We start from the raw sequence: 19,889 nt of genomic DNA on the forward strand, positions 1-19,889 counted from the left end.
TTCAGTTTTGTTTAAATGTGTCGAGTGAGCTCATTACCTCCACCACCAGAGGTGGATGGAGGTTTTGTTTTCACCCCTGTCTGTCTGTTTGTTTGTGAACAAGATATATCAAAAAGTTGTGGACGGATTGGGCGAAATTTTGCGGAGAGGTTGGGTATGTGACAAGTACGAAATGATTAGAATTTTGTGAAGATCCGGATCCGGCTTCGAGAATTTAAGTGATTCTTCACCATTGGGAGACAGAACTAAGCCAATATATAACATAGTTAAAAAAGTTATGGACGCGTTATGACTAAACTTGGTGGACGAGTTGGTTAGGTGACAAGAACAAGCCGGATTCGACCTTGGTTCACGTCCGAATCCAGATCCGGCCTATCAGTGGGATACAAAGCATAAGCTATAAGTTTATATAAATATAAACATAAGCTTGGCGGAGGTATGCTCTCTACCGATTGTCGTTGTAGTTGTTGCTGTTTCAATACCTTGCTCGCTCCAAAGTCAACAGTTGGTCTTGAGGAGAAAAGCTGAACTTGCTCTTCTCAGCTCAATTTGGGTCAGCAGCTAGCAATGGGGTCGAATTTTTGTTTATCAGCTTTCTAATAAATAATGTAACTGTCTTTGCATTGTCAGCACATGAAACCTTGTAGTACGGCGGATAAGCTCTCACATCACAACAATTGTGCATTTTATGAGAAAAGCATGAAATTTCTAACATAGTTAGTGCATACCATTAGGTTTATTTTCAGATGTGTGAGGGGTCTGATATTTGATGACACTGTTATGATGATACTGCTCTCCCCTCTGGGCTGGTGCTCCTGCCTCACACCTAGCTCGTCTTCACGCTGTTGAAACCAAAGCTCTCAGAATCATTGGAATCTCCCGCGATGAACCTATCTCCGAGGGCCTTTCACTCACTCACCGCAGGCAGGTTGGTGGTCTTTCTGTCTTCTACCGACTCCTCTCCGACCTTGCTTCCCCAGCTCTCTCTGTGCTTTGTCCCCCAAATATTCCGACAGGTCGCACAAGATCTGCCAGCAACCCTCTGATGGTTAAACTGCCGAAATCAAGACTCTCTGCTCACCTTCACTCTTTCATTCCTCTTTTCTCCCACCTCTGGAACAAACTCCCACACTCCCTTCAATCCCACTCCTCCTTCCAGGTCTTTAAAATAGCTCTTCACCACCATCTCTTATCTTCCCCCATCCAAAACCTTGATATTTTCTACCCCCGCTAATTCGCCCCAGATCCACTTTTTTTGAAATTCCAACTTCTTTCCTGGAAGTCCTTGCAGTGTCCATATGTTTTATACCTCTCCCACCACCCCCCCCCCCCCTTCCCATGCCCTGCCCCAAAGCCCTCTCCCTCCCACAGATCTCTCGATATCCCTGCTCTCAAATGTTGCGTTTGTGTCTTTCCCCCTCTCTCCCCATCTTGTCTTCCGCTCCCCTTGTTATATGTTTTATGTGTCGGTTTGTCTTTCTGTGTGATTAATGTTAGCTCTTTCACGAGCCTCGATCTTGTACACAAAAAAAGAAAAAAAGTCAGATTTGACCTCTGAGGACCGTGAGAGGTCAAATCCAAAATGGCCGCCAGTCCACCATGTCTAATATTCAAACGCGCTTAATTTTGGAACTAAATAGTGTAGAAAAGCATTATAGGTGTCATTTCCAACTAAATTTAGACCATGGGCCAAGCAGTGGAAATACTTCTAGTTTATCATTTTCGTGACCCACATCTGGTAACCACGTGAATTTTTGTCTGATGGGAGATAAAAAATCATTGAACAAGAATTCACCACTCGGCAAGTCCAAAAGTTGCACACTAATTAGTATTCTTAATTAGTATTAATCATCCAGATGCACAGCACCCTCTTTTGTCAAGAAATTAAAAGTTATGTACAAACCTATGGAAAATAGACAAATTGAAACACAGCAACACTTACATGACAGAGAACGGTAAAAAAAAATCAATGAGCTACACATACACACATACAAACAAACACACACATACAAACACACGCACACACACACACAAACAAAACCAGAAACACACATGCACTCACCAATATATTTCTTTGGAAATGTTTTCAAAGGAATCATTGGCACTTCTAAGAAACTTTTCCTTGCAAAATTAATGTGCCCTATTTTACACACACACACACACGCACACACACATTTACATACACATACATCTTTTATTTTCAAAGTAATTATTGGCACTTCAACGAAATATATCTTTGCAAATGAGCCCAATTCATCCCACCCCACTCTCTCATCTCTCTGTCATATTATGATTAGATTATGTCATATTAGATTATGTTGGCACACTTTAGGGCTGTAGCAAAACAACATATTTTTTTAAAATAAACAGTTTTCAAATTATTCATAGCTATTGGCCTAATGTAACCCAAAAGATAATAATCAGACTGTTGACTCATGGAAATACAGCCCTATTATAATATTCACAATATCTGAGTCCAATCTGGGGGCCAAATAACAGGCTTCTCTGCTACCCTCTCATCCAGAACTTACACGTATATCTGTGTCACAACAGAGTAGCTAAATGGAATGAAGCTACAGCAGCAGGTTAACAGTGTGAAGTTGTGAACACTACACATCTTCATCTTCTGTGTCGGAGTCTTCATCTAAAGATTCTCCAGCCACTGGATTTTGGCAATCAGTGCACTTGCACAGATTAGTACATGGTACATTATGCTGCCGGCAAGAACATCTTCCCTTGTTTTTACCAGTTGGCATCTGGCAGTTTGTCTTTTTGCAAGTGCAGTACGTCAGTTCAAGCAAACTGCTTGGAGCAGGGGGTTGTTCACCCCAGACAACATCTAGACCTCCATCTTCCACTTTCCATCCATGTCCATGTGGGCTTGGAATGTCTGGGGTCTGCTCCAGACAGAGATGATGTACTGCAGCCTGGTAATTTGCTCTCTTTATGTGCTGTCTCAGTGAGTCCTGTGTTGGTGGAAGACGAGCTTCTGACTTAATCAGCATGAGGAACATGTTGTGCCGTGCTTTATTAACACTGTCGCATTCTTGTCCATACAACTGGCAAACAAATCTCTCAAGTCCAGAAAAAACATCCTCGCTCACTGTGAATGATCTCCCTAACTGTTGGAATGTGGCCTTGAACTGTGCACTCTCTGCCATTAACTTGTATGCTTTTGCTTTGGGCTTGCCATGGAAACTGCTAACAGTCACATCCAGTGAAACAATGGAATGAAATAAGTGCATTGCAAACATCTTCCCCGAGGTAGGTATTTATGGCAGACAAGCTCAGAGTCCTCCTGTTGTTGCCCCTTCCTGTATGGAATAACAACTCACTTCCTATCTATTTTGCTCTCGCTACTCCTATGATAAAGACATCAGTATCCGGGCTCTTCATCACAACTGGATTAGAGGCACTTTCTGATGAAGTACCAGGATAATTTGTGGCTGCATACTGGGCATGAAGCAACAAGCGAGTGTCCGCCTCTTCATGGTTGCATCTCAAGCCTTAGACTTCATTCACAACCAGCACTCCATGGTCATCTTCCAGTTCGACATTCTTCATCATGAGTCACAAAAATGTGGACCTCCTTGAGGACAGAACTTGGTCTGCTGCTCCAAGTTTTAAAGAAAAATCGTATTAGTTCTGCCTTGTTTTCACTGCCAGCAAGAAACCTTTTCCACTGCTGAGGCACCCGTTGGTCTTCCCCATAGATTTTTGTCATCAGACTTCCACTTGATCCTCTTTGTCCCCTCTCAGCATTTTTGATGCTCATGTTTCTGTACGTGTCTACCACAAAGTGTATAGATTCACTTCTTACGCTCCTTGCAAGATCAACAAGTTGTTTCAAGACATGATCAGCCAGTTGACCAAATGTAGATGGTATACTCGTCTGCTGAAGTTCTTGCATCATGGCCATAGCATCTATAATCCAGATGCTTCCTGAAGGGATCTCCGTGACTGGAGTTGGCTGAACTTGGGATTCAATATAGTGTAGTAAAGATGATTTCGTTGTCTTGTTCAGTGAACCATCTTGGTGTGCTAGAGAAAGTGGGAGAGGGCCCAAGTTGAAGGTAAGCATGTTTTCAATGTCTAGTTTCCTGACATTTGCAATGATAAGAAGTCGCTGGAAAAGATTTCTGTCTGCCTGCAGTGATACTTGTTTACCTTGCGCTTTGGTGTGAACTACCTTGTTCATTGACTTGAAAGTCTTTGTCTTTGATTTCTTTATAAAAAAAATAACCACCTTTAGAGGCCATTTTTCCCCGCAGAGCGGGGGTTGGCCTTTTTCGGGAACCGTGGTTGTTGGTGTTTTTCGGTCCCCTTTTTGAAGCAATGTTTTACGGCCGGATGTCCTTCCTGACGCCAACCCTTTTTGCCGCCTTTAACAACAAACAGGGAATTACCAGTGAACTGGTACTCAATTAGCCGACCTCGGAAGGTCGATGACAGGCTGAGTCAACCCCCCTGGCGTTAATTCAGCGATCGACCGGGATTCGAACCCAGGATCCTTGGATCCTAAGCCGGCACCCTAGCCGCTAGCCCAACACCAGGGTTGTTTCAAGACATGATCAGCCAGTTGACCAAATGTAGATGGTATACTCGTCTGCTGAAGTTCTTGCATCATGGCCATAGCATCTATAATCCAGATTGGAGCAAATATATATTGGGTGCCTTGCAGTCTCTCTTTGCAGTATGTTACAAGTTCTTCATCACCTTTCTCCCATGCCTTGATGTAGCATTCAGCAACATCTTTTGATGCAACCACCCCAGATGCAAGATGCAGTAGGTGATCATGAGACCCATCGAAGGGATTGATTATTGCATCAATCACACTCATCACTCTGCAAATATCTTCTTCATCTCTCTTGATGCGAGATGGCTGCAAGTCTTTCCGACCCTGTGTTATTTCGTCTTTACCTGCCATCTCTCCACACTTCTTTGATATGGCAGCCCGTTCTTGTTGAGAGAGAATCCATCGCGAGACGGCTCCTTTCTGTGTAGTGAAACCAATCATTCCACCTTTGGTCTTTGTGTCCCGATTACAGGTTTGTTCTATTGTTTGGTCGCATGCAGTCTGAGAAAATCCATGGCCATCTTGATGCTGGACAGAGAATCGGCCTTTGACAAACTCTTCATGGACAGCAGGGTGTAAGGCAGGTAGTTCACACATCTCGAGCCAGTACGCTGGTAGGTAACGGGAATAATTGATGTGGTCATAGGCAAAAAGCCAAGGAAGAAATGACCGAACGGATGATAGGTGCAGGTCCCAATTTCCTTCTCTGGTAGCTCTGATGAAGAGCATCAACACCTGCACCATCTCGATGTACGAGGACCACACTACAAAAGTTGGACTCTTTTGGCACTGTTCCCCGATGAAGTTGAGGTAGAGTGTCATGCATTGCCTGTAATCATCTGACTGCACACACTCTAGGAAAGCTGATCCTGGGAAAGATGTGTGCAGTCTCATCAGAACTTCCGACACTTGATCCCTGTCATGATCACCGAGCGAATCCATGAAGCACTGCCAGCGAGTCCGTTCCATCGCTTCTACCAGGCACTTGTGCATACGTAAACTTCTGTTATAGTGGTGGCCATTCATGGCACCATTCAGAGAACCTTGAGCCACAAGCCCAGATTCAATTACTAAGTTCTCTAGGCCAGCATCCCTGAATCTTTTTCCTATGCATGCTAGCATTGCAAGGGAAGAGTGGAAAGCTCCAAGACGAAGAACTAATCTCTTTGAAAATCTTTCATTGCTCTATCTGATCTGTTGCGCCTTGGAGTAGATGGCTTGATCGAAAACTGCCACTATCTCTTGCTGCTTAAGTGTGTCTGCTATTTGAAGACTTGTGTCAAGAATAGTGTACACAGTGTCATATTCCGTGGGACTTGCATCAATAATTGGCAAATAGCCTATTGTCGAGACACTTGGAACTTCATTTTGCAGCAAGGTGTTGCATCCAGTCCACCCAGGAAAGATCTTGTCAGATACTTCGGCCATTTTCATCAGTCTCAATGCCAAATCCAAGTCCCTTGCAGATTGTTGGACTGGACGGTGATTTTCTTCCATCAGAGAAACATCAACTCCATATGGCTCAGGACCAGCACGTTTGTTTCCAAAGTACTTCTTTATGTTGGATTCTTGGGGTTGAATTGATCTCTCTCGAGTTCTTGGTAAAGGTATGGGTTGTGGAGACTGTATATCAGTACACAGTGATGTGGAAGGCCATTGCAGTAGGATACCGTTTGTGTTGTGCGTAGTACCTTTACCAGACAGGGTTTCTTCACCGAAGTCATTATTGTCCCAGACAACAGTGGTAAATGAAGACTGAGTACCTGCAGGAAGAATGTTAACACCCAGGGCAAGCTGCCTCTTTGCAAGAGCCGTGTCATGTTCTAAAGTGACTGAAATGGACACACTGTGGCCTAGTCCATTTAGGATTCCTATCAACTTGGCCGAGCCCGTGATGTGTCTTACGGACATTGCCAAAGACGTGTGCTTCGGAAGAAGCATCCTTCCTTTTGATCTTATGTACATTAGATCCTGCGCCACAGCAAGCAGACGTCGTTGTGATTCATCAGGGACTGAAACCTTTTCAGACTCATTTACATCCTCACAGCGCAGTGTAGAGGTGAAATTTCCCGTCTGTCTGATTTCCCGTCTGTCCGAATCACCTGATCACGGAGGTTTTCAAATTTCAACAGTCCGAGCCACGGAAAGCTTTCTAAATTCTAGACTTAAGTTAGAGTCTGAACTTATATCTAGACTACCCTATTACTAGAATTAAAGTTAGATCTAACAAAAAGTTAGTCAAGATCTAGGTACTTACCTCCCACTTCTTTCATCATCATCGTCGACATGCCGCGGCTGTTTTGCCGGTGCCTCTGCCGCTGATACACAGTCCCAGCCATAGCGGTCTGCGTTGTGTGCTACTTTACTTTCGGGCGTGTTTTCGATTTCCTTCCAGAGATTAGCACATTCTTTGAATTTTTTGAAGGATTTCTCAGCAAGAGGAATAACCCTGCTGTGCGTTGCAATGACGTGCATACAGCAAAATCCAGATGATGTCCCTTCTGAATCATCGGCAGATGCACCACTGGCATCAGCATCCGAAGACGACATGAGCGTCGCCATGTTTGCTAGAGTCGCTTCTTTGAAACGCGTTATCTGATTGGCTGTTGCTTATGGGATAGTCCGATGCGTTTATGAAAGGACAACTATGACTGGATAATTTTAGCGAGGTCCTTGTCGAAATTATTGAGGTTTTTTTCCACTTTTTAAAATAATGGTGGAGTTCTGAGATTGCCGAGTTATATGGTATGCTTTTAAACATGTTTTTGGACAATAATATTTCAACATTGATTAGTTACTCGATGTGGGTCACGAAAGTTAAGAATTCTGACCGACGGCCCACGGTCTAATTGGGGATTCCCATTCATTTGGTGATACTTTTGAGATCGCCAGAACTCAAAGACATGCATTTAGGTCAAGGTCAAGGTCAAATTACATTAAATATCTATGTTTATGACACTGCAGTTGGAACTGCGATTGGAAAAAGTTCATTTCAACTTTTAAAACTTTATTTTTTCGGGTACAGGGATAGGTACAGAACATCCAAATACCAGAAATGATGAAAAAAAAGTGTTTGCACTGCAAGGATTGATGCAATAACCTCTGAAAAAATAACTGTAGTTAACCAAGTATGTCCACAAAAGCTTACATTAAATCAAGTGCAATGATGAAAATTGTTAATGATCAAAATCTAACAGTCTCCAGAACAGAAGCACAGTGCAGTGCACTTGAGTGCAGCTTTGGCACACTTGCAGCGTCCAGTGCACCCTTTCTTGCAGCCACAGTGGATCAATTCATGGCACGATTTTGATGCTTCAGGGAGAGTGGTCCAAAGAGGCTGCTACCCAGTTGTCTCCTTTGTCCAGCCCCAGTCAGATGGGTCTAGCATCTCTGGATCCATGACCAATGCCTGGTTCCAACAGTTGGCCTGGTAGCAAGTGCGCTTGATGTGCTGCTTGTGTGCTGCCTGTGTTGGAGGAATGTTCTCAAGAGTTCTACACTTCTGTGTGAAGAACTGTTTCCTGGCATCATTCACTTCCGTGCTCTCACTGGTTCTACCGTACATCAGCACCACAAATCGCTCTAGCAGTAACATTGAGCCTTCACTGACCTCACTTGGCATGCCTCGGAGTTCATTGAAAGCATCATTCACCTCTGGGAAAGACTTCCAAGTTTCCCAGGCAGTCTTCTTTCCTCTGCCAGCGAATGCAGAATGCATTTTACATCTAAGGTTTATATGCAGATCTGGCGATCTCAAAAGCATCATTCACCTCTGGGCATCCCCAATTCAGTTGTAAATGACACCTATAATGTTTTTCTACACGATTTGGTTCCAAAACTAAGCGCGGTTGAACATAAGACTCGGTGGACTGGCGGCCATTCTGGATTTGACCTCTCACGGTCCTCAGAGTTCAAATCTGACTTCCCTCCACATCTGAAAATAAACCTTTGGTATGCACTAACTATGTTAGAAATTTCATGCTTTTCTCATAAAATGCACAATTGTTGTTATCTGCTGTACTATTGTAATCGCAGCATTGGCATATTGAAGTGAAGGTAAGGAATGAATTGAATGAATTAACTCTCACCAGTTTCTGTTGCATTGTTAAGTGATTACCTGTGTGAACCTGCTTTTCTTTTGACTTTCCATTCTGATGGCAGGCAGCCATACGTCGGGAGCTGAATGAGTTTAAAAGCACGGAAATGGAGGTGCACGAGAGAAGCAAGCAGTTTACAAGGTTCGTGCGAGAGAGCTCTCACTCATAAATCAGGCACACAGTTTGTCCAGGCCTGACAGACTTGTGCCAATTTTGTGGATTTCCAAGTTTTTAATCATTGCTTCCAAATTGCTCAATAATTTATCCTTCACTTTCTTGCTGATAATTTCATGATATCACCTGGTAGGTTTTTTTTCTTAGATCCACCGGTATGTTTATTTGCATTATTAGACTGGTTTGCACAAAACCCAGGACTGGGTTCGTGTAAAGTACTGCCTCTGTTAAAATCAATCACTAATATTGTAAATTCATTACATTTTGGTTTTTCAGTCTTTATTTCCACTTTTGGATGGCACTTCAGCGAAACACACGTTGCTTATGATTCGGTGTCTTAAGAGTTAATAACACATTCCAAAAGGGCCTTGCCTTGAACTTTTTCTTGAACTTTAATTATTTTTTGTTGCTCCTGCTGCTCAACAAACTACATCTTGCATTCCTTTTCACCAAGTGAGACAAAATTGTGCATGTTTCGACCCAGGGCTATCCTCGAGGTATATGCACCAGACACCTCTGAACTGGCTCACCTGGGTTGTTTTTTTTTTTTGTTTTTTTTTTGTATACAAGATCGAGGCTTGCGTAAGAGCTAGCACATTAAACACCAAAAAATACCGGACACATAAAACATAATAAAGGGAGCGCGAGATAAGATCGGGAGAGGGAGGGAAGCACACAAGTACAAGAGTAGAGAATGGGGACATCGGGAGATCTGTGGGAGGGAGAGGGTTTTGGGGGTATGGGGGAGGGAGGGGAGGGGTACACGGTATAAAACAAATTGACACTACTACGAATTTCAGGAATGAAGTCGGAGATTGAAAGAGATGCATGTGGGGTGAATTAGCGGGTGTAGAAAAGATCAAGGTTTTGGATGGGGGGAGATAAGAGATGGTGGTGAACCCCTGTTTTAAAGACCTGGGGGGAGGAGTGGGATTGAAGGGAGTGGGGGAGTTTTTTCAAAGGTGGGAGAAAAGAGGAATGAAGGCGTGAAGGTGAGCAGAGAGTCTTGATTTTGGCAGTTTAACCATAAGAGGGTTGCTGGCAGATCTTGTGCGACCTGCAGGAATATTTGGGGGACAGAGCCCAGAGAGAGCTGGGGGAGCAAGGCCGGAGAGGAGTCGGTAGAAGACAGAAAGACCACCTACCTGCCTGTGGTGAGTGAGTGAAAGGCCCTTGGAGTTAGCTTCATCACGGCAGATTCCAACGATTCTGAAAGCTTTGGTTTCAACAGCGTGAAGACGAGCTAGGTGAGAGGCAGGAGCGCCAGCCCAGAGGGGAGAACAGTATTCCATTGAGCTGTGGATAAAAGCCTTTTATGTGATGAGGAGCCCAGGTGTGCTAAGGAAGGACTTCACACGATGGAGGATGCCCAGTTGGCGACTGGCGTTGGAGGCCAGCTTGGAAATGTGGTTTTCCCAGGAAATGTCAGGGTTTGAATGTCGACCTAGCTATAAACTGTCATCCTCGTGTGTCACAGGCAGGGCGATGCAACAATGTATAATTTGTATGCCAGCCCTCGGTGGGTTATTAAGCCGGAGGAGCCACCCACTGCCCTTAGTTGGTTACTGTTAAACATCCCACAATCTCCTTCATGAAGATTAGGCGACTATCGCCGGCACCAGGAAGCAAATGACGAATTCCCCCACTCAGCCAAGTACCCTGCCTCTCAAGGTGGTAACTCGTCCAAGATGTTAACAGCTAGGCAAGAAACTGCACCATTAGAACCAACGATCTGAACAGGACATGGTCCATGATGATAACAATGATGATGATGTTTTTTGTTTTTTTGAGCCATTCTTTTCCCCTTTTCAATACTTTTCAATACTTTTTTTGTATTTAATATCAGCAAAGTGAATAAGTCCTTTTTTTTTCTAAAGGGGCATCATACATGCAATCAGTTGTATACCATAGGTATTCAGATACAACTGCCATATTGCACTTGTTGTTTTGAGCAGAATTTTATTTAAAAAATAATTTCCTCCCTGCTTTTGCAGGTTTCACAAACCATGACAATTTGTTTTTACAAACCCGTCCTGCTTCTGCTGCACCACTCCTACAACATTGTGGGCCGACAGACTGCCCTCTGATCTTGGAAGGAATTGGCTGTTCAGCCCCAAGGAAATGTAGCTGGTGGTTCCTTGTTCCGTGCAAGGACAACGCAAGACTATGTGATGGACTTTGTGTGCAGATTGAAAAGTTTTTATGCAACGCGAGTTTTTTTTTTTGTTTGTTTGTTTTTTACTTTTTTGTATGCTTGGCCAACAATGCCAATATATTCCAATTTGAGTCGTACGAGATGTTTAACATATTGTGACGAGTAAACAATAATAATTATTGATGAAAATGTAACGAGTGCATTATGTCATTGTTCTGTGTATGTGTGAAGCTGCGTAACCACAAACAAATATTGTGTGTTCGAACTGTAAATACGTGCAACAACTGAGTGCTGAATCAACGATGTAATAACCCTAAAGTCTTGCAAGGTGACCTTGATTAGGTGTGACGGTCAAAGGTCAAGGTACCGTCAATGGGAAAACAGAGCAAGGAGGGCACATGACGTGTATCGGACTTGGTGATTGGTCAACGTATGCTTTTGAGGAAGGACTACATTTTTGACCGGTTGAAATTTGAAATTTTTGAGGACCGGTGAGGTACGAGGAAGGAATAGGTGAAGCAGGAGGAAGGAAAGCTTGAGTGCATATCGATGAGAAGTTAGTGATGAATGTTTTCCCAAATCTTTGACACACGATGGCGGTAAGGTGAACGCAATCGATCAAGGTCTTCAAAGATAGGTGAATCGTGTAGAAGTCTTGTAGTTTTCCACACAGGTGATCAGCAGAGAAAATCTACCGATAGGTATTACGGGCCTGTGCATGATGAGGTTGCAGGCAACGTGGCCGAGGCATGTCGTGCAGTGTTTTCCAACCATATGGAGAAGGCCTCATACCTCCATGCTGGTGATCGATAGAGCAAAGTACGACAAGTAGGTTCCATCGATGGCTCACTTCATAGCTTTGGACGACACGTGGTGCAGCTTCTGCATCGTGCAAAAGGACGGGTTTATTGCGTCCTCATAAGAAGTGCAGTTAAGTGTTTCTAAAGACTGATTACTCTCACGAAGCTTGGGTGATGACATGACAGTCCAGGTACTTTGACTGCAACCTATTTTGATAGTTCCATTTGTTGCTACAAGATGTAGATAATCAGGAAATCTAGAGCAACAAACCAGTACTTGGTCTTGGTGTGGGTCATCTTAAGACCAACCGTTAGTCCTTGTGTCTCCACAGCGGTCGATTGATGCTGTGCATTGATAACAATGCAGCTGGAGAAAAGGCAGACATTGTCTGCAAGTAATTTAATGGGGGCACCGAACGAGTTTGATCTCAGGGGCTTTTAACCATTTCCTCATACAATGTAAAGATATTCCTCTTGAAGTCTCTGTGAACATGTTACTCCACAAGTGTCGTTCCTTTGCGTTAGAAACGCATCTGGTTTGGACTTTTGGCATCATTTGTTGCAATTTGATTATGCACCTCACAGATAAAGTTTCTTCCAAAGAACCAGGTAGTCACAGATCTATATGTAATGTTTCTCAGGCCATGACATGGTTTATATCTCCAATAGGCCAAGCACCATGCATCAGCTGATTCGCCTGAATATAATCCACTCTCTGCCGCTCCATTCCTCTTCCCTCAGATCGGCAATCTGCAGCCTCCTCACTCTGATGACTTGGACAAAATCACAGACTGGTCAAACAAGTGGAACATGTCTTTCAATCCTGACAAATCTCACACTTACTACGTCTCTCCAAAAAGATCGACTGGACAACCCTCCCATCTACTTTCTCAACAATCCTCTCCAAGAAGTTCTGTCGCTCAAGCTTTTGGGTCTCACAATCTGCCATGATCTTTCTTGGGAAAACCACATTTCCAAGCTGGCCTCCAAAGCCAGTCGCCGACTGGGCATCCTCTGTCGTGCGAAGTCCTTCCTCGGCACACCTGAGCTCCTCACCACATACAAGGCTTTCATCCGCAGCTCAATGGAATACTGTTCTCCCCTATGGGCCGGTGCTCCTGCCTCACCCCTCGCTCGGCTTCACGCTGTTGAAACCAAAGCTTTCAGAATTATTGGAATCTCCCGTGATGAAGCTATCTCCGAGGGCCTTTCACTCACTCACCGCAGGCAGGTAGGTGGTCTTTCTGTCTTCTACCGACTCCTCTCCGGCCTTGCACCCCCAGGTCTCTCTGTGCTCTGTCCCCCAAATATTCCTACAGGTCGCACAAGATCTGCCAGCAACCCTCTGATGGTTAAACTGCCGAAATCTCGGCTCTCTGCTCACCTTCACTCTTTCATTCCTCTTTTCTCCCGCCTCTGGAACAAACTCCCTCACTCCCTTCAATCCCACTTCTCCCTCCAGGTCTTTAAAACAGCTGTTCACCACCATCTCGTATCTTCCCCCATCCAAAACCTTGATCTTTTCTACCCCCGCTAATTCACCCCAGATCCACCTTGTTTGAAATTCCAACTTCTTTCCTGGAAGTCCTGGCAGTGTCCATATGTTTTATACCTCTCCCATCCACCCCCCTTCCCATGCACCCCCCCCCCCCCAAAGCCCTCGCCCTCTCTCAGATCTCTCGATGTCTCCATATCTCTCGGTCCCTGCTCTCAAATGTTGTGTTGTTGTCCTTCCCCCTCTCTCCCCATCTTGTCTACCGCTCCCCATGTTATATGATTTATGTGTCGGTTTGTCTTTCTGTGTGATTAATGTTCGCTCTTTCACGAGCCTCGATCTTGTGTACAAAAAAAAAAGAAAAAAAAAAAAGTTTAAATAACGGGTTGTAGTTAATCTATCGGTTAAAATCAGGGTTCTCGTTTCCAAATCATCACCGACCTTCTTCAGTTCTACATCCCTGTAATTCTTTTCTACTTATTTCCTTTCTCTCTGCACCGCTCCATCTCGAGAGGCCGTCTATGTTACCACCATATACCGAAGAACTCCACTTCTATGGTTTGTGTTCAACATAAACAGTTGTTGGTTCGTCCAATGGCCGTTTCAATGCCTTTTAACACAAGTGAACCATTGCGGCATATTGACTCCCCGAGCTGGTTATCCTCACTCCTGGTTCTTTCGAAAACCAAAATCCACTGCAGTAGTGCTTCTCCAAAGCATCCTGGCCTCCTCTGTTGTCCATAAACGGATTTCTTGTGCGCAACTATCACACAGCCCCTGGCATGTTTTGACTATCACATGTTTAAAAAAAAAAAACTAAGAAAGAAAAAAATATTCAGTACAGAATTCCACGAATTATTTATTTATAATTCTAAACATCTCTGTTTGTGCAATGTGCATCAAACCGCTTTGTAATTTTTATTTTTAATCCACAATGCCCATCAATGTTTTGAGCGTGGATGATGATTGTTGAATAAAGTGTATTTCTGTGTCCTGTGTGTGGCAAAGCATCCGGTTTGAGTTTGTCCTTCAGAAAATGCGTAATCGTTCTCATCACATGGTTAATTTTGATGGACAATTTCGGCACATTCGTCCACTTCCCCCATTGTTATTCATTATGATATGTCGGGAGTGGATAAGAAGACCATCACCACAACACAAAACTTGAACGTTACACTTAGTAGAGCGCATACCTCCACCAGGCTGAACAGTTTATGTTTTGTATCCCGCTGATAGGCCGGATCTGGATTCGGACCTAAACCAGAGCCGAATCGGCTTGTTCTTGTCGCCTAACCAACTCATCCAACTAGTTTTCTGATAATCCATCCACAACCTTTTGAAATATCGTGCTATATATCGTTTTTGGCCCTATCACTCAATGGTTAAGAATCACTTTTTTTTTCTTTTTTTTTTTTTGTATACAAGATCGAGGCTCGTGAAAGAGCGAACATTAATCACACAGAAAGACAAACAGACACACAAAACATATAACATCGGGAGCGGTAGACAAGATGGGGAGAGAGGGGGAAGGACACAAACACAACATTTGAGAGCAGGGACCGAGAGACATGGAGACATCGAGAGATCTGAGAGAGGGCGAGGGCTTTTGGGGGGGGGGGGGCATGGGAAGGGGGCGGTGGGCGAAGTATAAAACATATGGACACTGCCAGGACTTCCAGGAAAGAAGTTGGAATTTCAAACAAGGTGGATCTGGGGTGCATTAGCAGGGGTAGAAAAGATCAAGGTTTTGCATGGGGGAAGATAAGAGATGGTGGTGAACAGCTGTTTTAAAGACCTGGAGGGAGGGGTGGGATTGAAGTGAGTGTGGGAGTTTGTTCCAGAGGCGGGAGAAAAGAGGAATGAAAGAGTGAAGGTGAGCAGAGAGCCGAGATTTCGGCAGTTTAACCATCAGAGGGTTGCTGGCAGATCTTGTGCGACCTGTAGGAATATTTGGGGGACAGAGCACAGAGAGAGCTGGGGGTGCAAGGCCGGAGAGGAGTCGGTAGAAGACAGAAAGACCACCTACCTGCCTGCGGTGAGTGAGTGAAAGGCCCTCAGAGATAGCTTCATCGCGGGAGATTCCAATAATTCTGAAAGCTTTGGTTTCAACAGCGTGAAGCCGAGCTAGGTGTGAGGCAGGAGCACCGGCCCATAGGGGAGAACAGTATTCCATTGAGCTGCGGATGAAAGCCTTGTATGTGGTGAGGAGCTCAGGTGTGCCGAGGAAGGACTTCGCACGACGGAGGATGCCCAGTCGGCGACTGGCTTTGGAGGCCAGCTTGGAAATGTGGTTTTCCCAAGAAAGATCATGGCAGATAGTGAGACCCAAAAGCTTGAGCGACAGGACTTCTTGGAGAGGATTGTTGAGAAAGTAGATGGGAGGGTTGTCCAGTCTATCTGGTGTCCACTTAAAAATAAAAAACATCTCGTGTCCAAATCGGGATTCGGATCTTCACCAAATTGGCATCAATTCTTCGTTTCCACGCTCCCAACTTGTCCACCAAATTTCGTCCGAATCCATCCATAACCTTTTTGAGATATCGTGCTATATATCGTTTTTGGCCCGATTTCTCAACGTTGAGGAATCACTTATAAAAATTCTCGTGTCCGGATCCGAATCCTGATCTTCACCAAAATCAAATAAATTCTTCCTGGTCACACACCCAACGTGTCCACTGAGTTTTGCCCAAATCGGTCCATAATCTTTTGAGATATCATGCTATATATTGTTTTTTGGCCGATCAATAGTGAAAAAGCATTTGAAAAATTATCGGATCCAGATCTTCACCAAAATTAAATCAATTCTTCCTTGTCGAAAACCCAACGTGTCCAAGTTTCACCCAAATCCGTCCATAACCTTTTTGATTTTTCGTGTTATTATATTGTTTTAATCCGATCTCTCAATAGTGAAGAATCACTTCAAAAATATAGTAGCTGGACCCGGATCTTCACCAAAATCGAATCAATTCGCCATTATCACACACCCAACCTGTCCAAGAAATTACGTACGAATCCAACGACAACTTTTTGAGATATCCTGTTCACAGACAAACAGACATGGCTGAAAAACAACCTGTATTCACCTTTAGTGGCGGAAGCAAGAATAATGATCGTCAAGATCATTTCAGATCATGAAAAAGGTGTATGACATGGATGGCCTTTCATTACAAAAGAACATAAATATTGAAACAACCACCTAATTCGACAACAAATGCCACGACTTCTCTCATATCAGCCACACCACTGGGGCACCAAAAGTTCAATACAACTTGACCACATTCGGGGCCACCGACATATTTCATATGCAGTGAATATGGAGGTGTGAGGAGTACATTGAGTAAAATAAAATGGCGAGAAGGAGGTAAATGAGGGAAATGCAAAGGGTGGTTGGGGATGAGGTTTGTGGAAAAAGGCAGTTATACCATCAGGTATGGGTGGAGGGTCTATGAGGTATGGGCTTTGAGGCACAGGTGGCAGAGTGGGTCAAAATTATACAGGAACCAGGGCTTTACAAAGTGCGTTAAAGGTATAATGCTAATTATTGGGGACCCCTTTGAAAACCCTCAGCAAGGTTCCGGACTCCATTGGGACCTTTGCAAGGATCTGGACCTCTCCAGGCCCTTTTATTTGTAAGTTTCAGGACCTCTTCAGGCACTTTGCAAGATTCCAAACCTCTTAGGGCCCTTAGCAAGCTTTGAGTCCTTCACCCCTTTCCTGATGGTGTTCGGTTTTCCATTTGTCTTTCAACCTAATGTAATTATCCTTTAATTTCTTACTCTTGGATTTTTCTTTCATCGTGAACCCTTCACCTAAGTACAGGTATTAATCCGCATGCTCTCTTGACTATGATTGATGGTGACATTCCTTTTTGGTTCAAGGGTTCCTTTCATTAGTAATTACCTGTACATGTTATTTTCTTACCTTGATAAGTTCTATCAGCATGTTTCCCATTTTATGTTTATGATCATGTCATATTTATGATCAGCATTATATATTCCTGATTGATTGTATAGCTGAGATTAACTCATGTTTCCAGCACCAGTTCTTGTTCTTGTTTTGAATTTTAAAATGCACCGATGTAACTGTTAACATTCATCCTGTTACCACTCCAATTCGTCCTGGAACCAAAACGGGGTCTCCCAGTCACTGCAGCAACATGGACAACAATGGTGTTTGTTCCTCGCTGTATACAGCTATGATTTCCAGCTCTGAGGCACCGAGATACATGTCAACTGCGATGGTCTTTCTCACCTGCCTTGTAAGTGGGGTCCATCTGAATCGTTCAATCAGGTTGATGTGTTTACACTAGGCCAGATCCAGTATGGGCCTGTCATGGCTAAGCACATGGCTGTTGGATCAGCATGCGATCCTGTGCTCACCTGTGTCACACAGGCAATCTCCACAGGTAGTTGGAATGACCTGCCTTCAATATGTCTAAGGCATCATTACTGTCTTTGGCTCAAGATTGTATTGTGGGGTATGATAACAGTGATTCCTCCGAAGTTCAGACAACATTGTCTCGATGAGCTGCACGCCAGTCACCTCGGATTCTTTAAAACCAAAGGTCTAGTCTGTAGTCTCTTGTGGTGGTGCGGTCCAGGACATTGAACATATGATTAGGTATTGCTCTACATGCCATTCCGATGCTGACAATCCATGTTCTTATGGCCTGCTGCAGACAAGCCATGGCAAATAATTAATTCATGTCGACCTTGCTTGCCCATTTACACACCAGATGTTCTTGGTGGTCGACGCGTTCTCCAAGTGACCAGAGGTTGTTACCATGCAATGCACAATGGCAGAAAACACAGTTGAGAAACTGCGCTGAATTTTTGCAAACAAAGGAATACCTCACGTGATAGTTTCCGATAACGGGCCTCAGTTTGTTTCTGGTGTTTCCAATGACTTCATGGTTCAGAATGGTGTCAAGCATCTCCAATCATTTGTGGCCCCATCTCTCAGGTCTGGTATGGGAGCAAGCGCCAGAGCAGCGTGTCGCTGCTTCCTCTTTCCGCTGGTACTTCAGGGGCCTCTGTCTGGCTATCCCCCAGGCAGATGTCTGGTCCAGCCCCATCTCCTTGAGGTGCCAATCAACATGTTGCAACCACGAGGCACGTGATTGGCCCGTCGGCTTCCTTCACTCACGAGGCTCCCTCGCTGAGAGAATCTGGTGAGCAGGGTCCGCATCAGGAAAATGACCCACATGTCCATACAGCCACAGCTGATGCTCAGGGACCATACAGGTAACAAATCTCATCTGAGTCTCTCTCTAGGCAAAGTTTGACCAGCGATAGCCAAGGATTCTCCAAAAATACCTGGTAGTGATGGAGTTCAATCTCGGTCTGAGATCCTTGGTCACAGTCCAAGTCTCACATCCGTTGAGCAAGACTGGAAGCACCAAGGAATTAAAGACTTAGACCTTTGTCCTCCCTCATAGGTAACAAAAGCACCACACCCCATGATCTAGTGAATCCATGACTCCCCAGGCCCGACCCAGACATCTATCGACCTCTTCCTCACAACATGCTGGAGACATGAATATCACTGCCAAGGGAAGTGGTATTCAACATGCATCCATCACTTAATGATGGATGTGCTATTTGAAGTGGTATTCAACATGCATCCATCACTCAATGATGGATGTGCTACTTGAAGTGGTATTCAACATGCATCCATCACTCAATGATGGATGTGCTACTTGAAGTGGTATTCAACATGCATCCATCACTCAATGATGGATGTGCTACTTGAAGTGGTATTCAACATGCATCCATCACTCAATGATGGATGTGCTATTTGAAGTGGTATTCAACATGCATCCATCACTTAATGATGGATGTGCTATTTGAAGTGGTGTTCAACATGCATCCATCACTCAATGATGGATGTGCTACTTGAAGTGGTATTCAACATGCATCCATCACTCAATGATGGATGTGCTACTTGAAGTGGTATTCAACATGCATCCATCACTTAATGATGGATGTGCTATTTGAAGTGGTGTTCAACATGCATCCATCACTCAATGATGGATGTGCTATTTGAAGTGGTATTCAACATGCATCCATCACTCAATGGTGAAGACACTTTAAAAAAATTATAGTATCCGGATCTGGATTCGGATCTTCACCAACATTGAACCTATTCATCCTCGTCTCACACTCAACCTGTCCACCAAATTTTATCCACAAAGTTTTGAAATATCCTGGACACAAACAAAGAAACAGACAGAGGTGAAAACATAACCGGCGTGCATCATTGGTGGTGGTGGAAGTAATTATAGCTCCGATGAATTCATTGTATTAGACCCATTGAAATAGCAGAATGACACAATTCTCCATTAAAAGCATGTACTTTGAATTAAAATACAGTAGCGTGAAATGTGACACTGCATATCCTGGGAGTATATCCTCTCTTCTCAAAATCTGGCCCATACTGGGTAACAGCCAACTTCATGAAGCCATAGAGATGATCATCGGTCAAGCGTGATCTGTACGTTGACTTCAGGTATTTCATTGCAGCAAACACCATCACACAAGCACGTAGATCCGAAGAAAGCACTCATGCGAATATGCTCTTGAATATACCTCTA

General features: G+C 44.0%; 1 protein-coding gene across 1 annotated transcript in view; it reads left to right on the forward strand.

Moving 5' to 3' along the window:
* The window catches only part of LOC137436692 (phosphatase and actin regulator 1), a 120,244-nt gene extending 109,050 nt beyond the window's left edge, over positions 1-11,194 (forward strand). Inside the window, exons 6-7 of the mRNA XM_068130692.2 lie at positions 8,738-8,814; positions 10,842-11,194. Of these exons, the coding sequence (XP_067986793.2) occupies positions 8,738-8,814; positions 10,842-10,857 (93 nt within the window). The 3' untranslated portion in view covers positions 10,858-11,194. The remainder of the gene's footprint in view (positions 1-8,737; positions 8,815-10,841) is intronic.
* Positions 11,195-19,889: the final 8,695 nt, after the last annotated feature.

This window comes from Myxine glutinosa, chromosome 11 (assembly GCF_964187855.1).
Source record: "Myxine glutinosa chromosome 11, kmMyxGlut1.1, whole genome shotgun sequence".
In the NCBI taxonomy this organism is placed as follows: domain Eukaryota; kingdom Metazoa; phylum Chordata; class Myxini; order Myxiniformes; family Myxinidae; genus Myxine; species Myxine glutinosa.